This window comes from Aplysia californica, unplaced genomic scaffold (assembly GCF_000002075.1).
Source record: "Aplysia californica isolate F4 #8 unplaced genomic scaffold, AplCal3.0 scaffold00059, whole genome shotgun sequence".
NCBI classification, from domain to species: Eukaryota; Metazoa; Mollusca; class Gastropoda; order Aplysiida; family Aplysiidae; genus Aplysia; species Aplysia californica.
In genome coordinates this window covers 781,110-789,993 of record NW_004797329.1, presented here as the reverse complement: position 1 = coordinate 789,993, position 8,884 = coordinate 781,110, and the positions used below count along the sequence as shown (strand labels likewise).

The 8,884-nt window shown below is 39.4% G+C and overlaps 1 protein-coding gene across 1 annotated transcript in view; it reads right to left on the bottom strand.

Moving 5' to 3' along the window:
* Positions 1-8,884, bottom strand: part of LOC101863494 (AMP deaminase 2) — a gene marked incomplete at its 5' end in the record, with an annotated part of 64,587 nt that overhangs the window by 8,667 nt on the left and 47,036 nt on the right. The window contains 4 exon segments of the mRNA XM_035968434.1: positions 395-558; positions 1,734-1,865; positions 3,861-3,923; positions 8,680-8,856. Coding sequence (XP_035824327.1) covers positions 395-558; positions 1,734-1,865; positions 3,861-3,923; positions 8,680-8,856 — 536 coding nt within the window.

Below are 8,884 nucleotides of genomic sequence, written 5' to 3'. Positions count from 1 at the left end.
GGGGGGGGTGAGATGGTGAAATAAATGCAAGTGTTGCTACACACTACCGTCATATAGATGCCGAAGATTAGAGGTATTACAAGAGAGTGACAAAAACAGAAAAGAAAGAGGAGAGAAAGGGTGATAAATGTTTGACAGGAACAAAGGAGCAAACCACACCAGAGCACACCCGCCAACCACCCACTCTGCACCATCTAACAAACAGAAAAACAAACAAAAGAACTGAAAAGAGTCTGGACATCTGCACCTTGTAACAAACGGAAAACCAAACAGTAAAACCAAACAGTAAAACCAAAGAAATTGCTGATGATAGTCTGGGCATCTATGTCTTCTAACAAACAGAAAAAACAGCTACCCAGAAATACCAAATAAACTGAAAGACAAAAGTACTGACTATAGCCTGGGCATCTGCACCATCCAGCGCACGTTATCCGAGTACATGCGGTGTGCGATAGCCCACTTGGCCAGCTTGTCCCACTCGTCGATGGAGCGGCCATAGATGGACAGGCGGAACTCGGCGTTCTGGTACTTGCTCTCCTCAAGGTCCTCCATGACCTCCTGACCTCGCCCAGGACACAGACAAAGACAGTTTAGCTTTATGGGTTTTTTAGTTTGTTCAGAGAGAGTTTTACTGTGCTTGCAACACAAATAGATCACATACGTTTAAAAAGTATGCCATTTAATTTTTAGAAAGAGTTTTACGGCATTTGCAACAAACAGGTCGTATAAATTTTAGAAAAAGTTTTACAGTACTTGCAATAAATAGGTTATATAAGCTTTAGAAACATTTTTACAGCACTTGCAACACAGTATGTCATACTATAAGTGGTAAGTAGTAAGAGTTTTACAGCACTTGCAACACAGTATGTCATACTATAAGTGGTAAGTAGTAAGAGTTTTATGGTGCTTGCAACAAACAGGTCACACAAGTTTCAGAAAGAGTTTTACGGCATTTGCAACACCAATAGTTTTTTAGTAAGAGTTTTACAGCACTTGCAACACAATAAAGTGATATAAGTGCCAAAGATTAGAGGTGTTACAAGAGAGTAACAAACACAAAAAAGAAGGAAGGGAGATCGGGACGATAAATGTTTGATAGGAAAGAAGGAGCAAAACACACACAGATAGGTCATACAAGTGTTAAAATAATCTTAGTAAGAGTCTTACAGAATTTGCACCACAAATAGGTCATATAAGTGCTGGAGATTTAACATATATTTTTTCTTAAGTAATGAACAAGGAAAGGAGGGGAGATAATGGCGATATATGTTATACGGAAGAGTCTAACACAAAAAGCAGTCGATATCTCATGAGTCTTTTTAGTAGAGGTTTTACGGCGCTCGCAACTGCATAAGGTCATATGAGCGCCAGAAGATTAGAGGTGTTACAAGCCAGTAAGAAACATAAAAAAGAAGGAGGGTAGATAAGGATGATAGGTGTTTGATAAGAAAGTCTGCACAACCAAACAAACAGAAAAAACAAACAAATTACTAGTCTGATCATCTGCACCATTTAACCCTGTGTAGTCACACAGCCAGAAATACAAAATAACGAATTGGTCACCCAGCCAGGAGAGTGACTGCAAGGACTTCTCAGGCCTGGCACAGAACTGTGTCAAGTCACCGGAATGGATCATTTTCACCGCCGCATTATTGTGACACGTGACCACAAAGAGTTAACAAACAGAATAACCAAACAATGCTAATGGGTTAACAAATAAGCATTCCTCTGACCTTGATAACTTTAGCAAAGTATTGTCCTCCGATATGGTTGTCGGTTTTCATAAAGACCTCCCGGAGACGACTCTCGCCTATCGGGTTGTATTTGGCGTTGAATTTATCAAACCGATGAAATGTGTTCCGATCCTGTCCAGAAAGTACAAACAAAAAATAGGTAAAACATAATAGGACACAAAATGACAAACATTGGATAAATGTGCGCATGCGCATACATACAGAGACATACACATGACACACACAAGCACACACACATAAGACAGACAAACAGAAACAAAAGTGGAAAAGACACACACACACATACAAACCCACACACACAGACACGTCCATGTCGACTCTAATTTTTGTTACCCGATGTGCACTATATTTTTGGCGGAACCATAATAACGTTCAACGTCGTCTTTGCTATTGTGCAGTATTATAATATGTTTGAAATTGATTGATTATCATGTATTGATAGAATATTATGTATCCAAATATGGCGGTCGTTGAAGTGGAGATGCCTTGCAAGGATAAGGCAACATTGGTCATTTTGATTTTTGATTAAAATAAAAATAAACAAATGTTTGTGCACATCGGAGTGACTGTAGTTATTTATGATGCTTGTTCTAGCATTGTTTCCATTTACATTCTTACACACACACTAGAGAAGCCAAAGTATTTCTCACCTCAGTACTTCTGAAAGACACAAAGATGACACAGATATGTAAGGACATTAATTTTCTGAAAGACACAAAGATGACACAGATATGTAAAGACATTAATTTTCTGAAAGACACAAAGATGACACAGATATGTAAAGACATTAATTTTCTGAAAGACACAAAGATGACACAGATATGTAAAGACATTAATTTTCTGAAAGACACAAAGATGACACAGATATGTAAAGACATTAATTTTCTGAAAGACACAAAGATGACACAGATATGTAAAGACATTAATTTCTGCCCTTTTTCTTCTTCTTTGAGCAATGTAGAAGCTTTTACACTCACTGACATAATTTAGATCATTCAGAAGGCAGGTTTCTGACATTGTCTGGCAGGGCTAACCTAGACTGAGAGGGATACAACATCCCAGGAGAAAGACAGAGAAGCTCCATGAAAATTGAACTCGGGCCTCCTGAGTGCAACAGTGAAGCACCTTACAACTACATCACAAACTCAAGTTCTACATGCTCAAACAACATGCACGTGTGTGTGTGTGTGTGTGTGTGTGTGTGTGTGTGTGTGTGTGTGTGTGTGGTGTGTGTGTGTGTGTGTGTGTGTGCGTGTGTGCGTGTGTGCATGCGTGCGAGTGTGCATGCGTGCGTGTGTGTAGGGGTAGTCTCTTTGTCTTGACACAAATGACATGGGCCAGATTCCCTCTTTTTTTTTCTGGGCCCTGAGCCAAATCCTATGCAAATGACACCATCTAGTCAGTAAAATGATGTGAGCTTAATTCGTTCCATCTGTGAGCGGAGTTGTTTTTTTTTAAGTTTTTGACTTTGTTTCTCAATGGTTTGATCAGCCGAGTGCAAAAGTCAGTTTGTTTACAACAATTGGAGTGATTTTTTTAAAAAGGTCGAGAAGAGTGTGGCTTTACACTGAAACATGACAAAGATTACGGTGATGAATGCGCTAGATCTAATAGTTTTAATTCGGGTTCTTATTCCTTTCTTGGTGAACATGCGATTGTCGCTTTCAATTTTATCAATGTGCTGAAAATTTCACACTGATTGGGCTATTTTTGCTGAGATGCAGGAACAGAACTGATGTACTCAACCTGCGTCCTGGTACGTGGGAACAAAGGTTTGGGCCCTGCGTCCTGGGTGGGTGGGTGGTAAGTATTAAATACATTTTTCACATACTGGATGGCAGATCTACATAAAGGAATAAGAATAAAGTTAACCCTATCTGTACGTCGTGTTTTACTATCGTATCCAAACGACGTTTGGAACTCTGTGCCACCACTTTCTAAAGAGGAAATTTACTCGTTAATCCGATCCGTACGCTTTGCATAGTAGTCTGTCAAAATGATTTTTTAAGAAATACTGAAAGTTTCAAGGAGATCTTTGCACTAGAAATTTTCTAAAATGTGAAGTATACGGATAAGGTTAAACAGGGATGTTAAGCTTTGACCTACCGCATGGACATCCAGCATATCCACACTAAGATCATATGGCGTTAGGTTCATTGACTTGAACACCTGAAACAAAGGGATTAAAAGAAAGAGGGAAAATATCAATAATTGGTCTTTGAAGATTCAATTCTCTCTGCAGAGCAAGCCTTTAGAATTGAAAATAATTACCACAGAGGAATTAGTTTAAGTAGGAGCGAAGAAAAGTCGTTACTCAGAATTACAAAGCTCCATCTGACATTTTGGGCCGTTTTGAGTTACTAAGACCATGAGATCAGAAATCAAATGCTAGTCTATCTTCTCTATAAAAATCATAAAGTATTATGAGTCGTTATAAAGATATTCAAAGAACTGCATTCGAAAAAGCTTGACATATTGTTAAACTCAAAATTTTTTTCATCCAATTTGTCGAAACTAGGTACTGAGCAGATAGAACTTTGTAATTCTAGGGTAGGGAAGTATATTGACATGATAATAGTCTTTAAGAGCAAGGGAAAAGTATGACAGACAGAAACTTTCAAGAGGTAAAAAATAAGTAGTATAGTTTCGACTGTATTTCAATGACCGGAATAAATGACTGTGTCAGTGAACAGAATTACAAGGAACAGATCAAGCCAGGACACCCACTAGCCATCCATAGGAAGAGCTGGCAAAAATCATGACATGAGACAGAAATGACAAACTGACAGGAAACAACTAGGAACTACCACGCCCACCCACCAACCACCCAGTGGTAGAGAACAGGAAAAGTACAATGCTGGAGAGATGTTGTGGCTAGTCACAACATTTGTACAAAACGAACAGATTTCTGCGTCCCGCTGACTTCGCCATGTGTATGCTATACTGTACTATTAGGAAACTATATACACAGAGAAAGAAGTAGAAGAAGAGGACAACATAGAACGGTCCATTAACAACAATGCAGAGAAACAGACACCCAGAACCCTAAACCGTGTATAATTTTTTTTTTCTTTTTAAAGAAAAACCATTTCTTTCAATCAAAAGTAAATTTCTTTGCTTTCTTGGGCCACACAAAAAAAAGTCACTACAACTTGGAAGTATCATCTGTGCCGAAAGCAATCTAATTTAGTCTATTTGGCTACTTTTTACGTCAATGACAAAAACTAGTCTTTGTTGTGTTGTTCCTATCAGGAATCACGAAAAAGAAAGAAAATTGTCAGCCTTGACATTTTGGTGATCTTGAAAGGTGCATCTTTGGTAGAGCTTTAGAAGGGTGTAAAAATAGAAAATTCTCAAAATTTTGACTTAAGGAGGATTGCTTGCGACAGTGATATGTACCATGGGCCAGAAGAGAGGTTTTGCCAAATAAGGAAATCACAACAAGGGCCATCAATTCTTTCTGGAGTCTTTTTCTAGGTAATTAATCTATAATATTGTAGTTCACACTTCAGAAAAATGAAAGAATTAGGTAAGGATACATGGTAAAGGTCTAGTTGAGGTCTCCGTTCGGAACTTACTTGACCTACTACACACACCCAAGGTTTCCACTCTGTGGGGCCACACTGAAGGAAACCAGGATGTCATGCAGGACAGTTGGTTTCTAACAAATTTTCAGATGGGACACCTCAACTACAACTGTACCAGATTCTTGATGAAAGGGAACAAAACCTTAAACACTCACTGAAACAGAACACTATTTTTTACAATAAAACCCCCCCACTATTTTTGCAACAAAACAGAACACTATTTTACAAACAAAACAGAACACTATTTTACAAACAAAACAGAACACAATTTTACAAACAAAACAGAACACTATTTTACAAACAAAACAGAACACAATTTTACAAACAAAACAGAACACTATTTTACAAACAAAACAGAACACTATTTTACAAACAAAACAGAACACTATTTTACAAACAAAACAGAACACAATTTTACAAACAAAACAGAACACTATTTTACAAACAATACAGAACACAATTTTCACTTCAGTGATCTTCGTATAAACAAACAAAAAAGACATGAACAAAAGATGGAATTTCTAATCTAAAAAATGACATGTGGCTGCCTAGAAGGCAAAGAGCATGTGGGCTAGTTGGGAAAGTATTTTACCGATGACCCGTCTCACCGTGGGGTGAGGGGGAACCTACAGGATACTAGACTTGAGCTCCAGGGACGAGATATTAGGAAAAAAAAAAAAGGAAGAAATTACAAGGAAGAAAGAAGGAGGAAGAGGACAAAAGGGGGAGTAGGAGTAGGAGGGGAAGAAGAGGAGAAGAAAGGGGAGGAGGAGGGGGAGTTGGAGGAGGAGGGGGAGGAGGACAAAATTTCTAACTTATTAATTCGTGCCCATCATGAGAACGTAATAAAAATATTTATTTTCATGAGAAGGAATAGACATTTAACATAAAGCCATTCATTCTCACATACATTTCAGCCCACTGGAAGTGAATGGGTTTAACACCCCTATCAACATTTTAAGTACTTCAGCCCAATCATAACAAAAAATGGAAGAGATAAACGACGTATCAGTCCCCAATACCTCCCCAAAACGCACAATAATATAGAACAAAAGAGCTTGAAAGTGAAACTTCACAAAGAAGAGATGTAGTAATTTTAAATATTCAACTCACTGCTACTTTGTGCAGAGTGAACAAAAAGTATGTATAACTCTGACCTTCTTTTCACGTTGGTTTGCTTTAAAGGAAATTAGGTACGGAGATGGGACCTGACTGTCCTTTCTAGATCTAATCACCTCATCTTTACCCAATTTTTTTTTAATTTCCTGGTGATCACAACCTACGTATCTGCTCAATTTGCCTCTTAACAAATTTCCGTTTGTTCCGTGTTCTTCAACAGTAAAGTAAAACTAAGCCAAATCTGGCCGCCCGGACAGTCTATTAATAAATATTACTCTTCATATAAAAACAAAACTAAATGATAAGTTTTAGTATAAGTAGAGGTTTTACGGCGCTCGCAACTGGATGCACACAAGGTCATATGAGCGCCACAAGAGAGTAACAAACATAAAAAAGAAGAAGGGGAGATAAGGATGATAGATGTTTGATAGGAAAAAAGAAGCAAACCACACCAGAGCACCCGCCAACCACCCACCTAAATGATAAAACGAGTCATATCAACCTATACCTGCCTTCCCGTCATGTTGCCATACCAACGTTTACTGGCTTTCCCGCAGTAATGCCATTCCAGCTTTTACCAGCCCGACACACCCGCCTTTAGTGCAGGCTTAGAAATAACTAGCTGGGCCCCCTTTCCATGAAAGGAATGATCGGTGCTTTAATATCAACTAAAAGTCATTGGCCTACTATATTTACACTCTACTGGAATGGGGCAATAAATCTTGAGAGATGCAAAAAATTAGAAGGTCTAGATCTATACTCTCAAAACAAAATGCGCCTCGCGAAGTATCACTTCCGGATTTTCTAAAATTACAGAGATAGAAGCGTCGGCTTACAAAAGCGATCGGCCAAATAAAGAAATTTAACTTTTTGCAGCAAAACTGTCTCAAAACTGAAAAAACCAAGTCCGTCATGATCTGGAGAATATTTTAAAGAATATTTTGGTGAAAACCGCATGTCGATTGACGCAGCCATTAAAAAGCCTTTTGAATAGCACAATTCGGCCACCACAAATAGATAATAGATAACATTGCACACTAAATTTAGCTTCTGACTTCCTAGGTCTTTGTATGTGAAATTTTACAGAAATACATAATTTAGATTAAAAGCAAAAGCAATTTCATAGCAACACCTCCTGAATCATGGAAAAACACGGAAATAATAGTGAGGCACTGTGGTGAAATCACGCGCTCATCAAAATAATGACATCGAAGATAGCATTTTTCCTCAAGTTTGAGATTTTTAAAAAAATTATTTTTTTCTTTCTAATTTCTGTTTTTGGCTCAACATCTTTTTTGTCCATTTAAAAACATATATTTTTGTGTGGATTTTACAGACAAGCATGGATTAAAGGCAACAACAAATGTAAATTTTCATTTTCCAAGGACTCTCAAGCTTTGGAAAAAAACAAACTTTGGCAGCCATTTTCTCGCTAATTTTACCTCTGAAACCAGGAGACCCCGACCTCCCTCAATCGCAAATTTCTCAACCTTTATTCAAGACATTTTTTCCATTAAAAGATGGTCAAACGAACAAGCTTTAAGATGATACCAATAACTCCAGATGCCCAAAAACGGATGAGCGCCTGATTCTATTGTTCCGTGACACAATTCGGTTCTAGCAAACCATCAGCCGGCTGCCATTTTGGTTCTGTTGTGCTGACCTGCTGACCTATTTATGCTGCTAAGAGGGTTAAGACAGTTGTAAACTTAGCGACATTTGACATGCTGCAGATTTTGTCCCATTACCTCCCAGGGGGAGTAGAGTAGGAGGTGGGCATGGGGGAGGAGGGGGGGAGAGAGCATAAGAAGCAGGTGGAGGGGGAAGGGGGGAGAGGAGGAAAGAAAGGGGAGGAGGAGGAAGAGGAAAAGGGGTGGTAGGATGAAGAGGAGGAGTTGGAGGAAGATGAAGGATGGGGAGTAAGAGGATGAGGAGTGGGGGGTGGGGGAGGGGGGACAGGAAGAAAAGGAAAGAAGAGGATGGGGAAGAGAGGACTGAGAGAGAAAACAGGGGACGAGAAGAGGGATGGGGGGTGGAAGAGACTGGGGAGGAGGATTGAGAGGAGGAGGAGGACAGGAAAAAAAAACAGAAAAAAAGAAAGCCAGAGGGAGGATGAAGAGAAGGAGGAGGAGAAGAAGAGAAAGAAAAGAAAGAAAGAAAGAAAGAAAGAAAGAAAGAAAGAAAGATAGAGTGCCACATGTGCCGCCATGCCATCCGACCTTCAGACCCTGTCCTTTCTCCCGTGGCCTGACACCACTGACCTGCGCCAAGGTCATTCCCTGACCCTCCCTGTTGCGGCAGACTACATCGTCCTTGCAGTCTTTCATCGTCTTCTTGATGAAGCGCAGCAGGTGCTTCTGGTTCATGCCCGAGGAGGCATGCACGTGGGTGTCCACCTGTTGGGGGGACGGGGGAGTGGAGGGT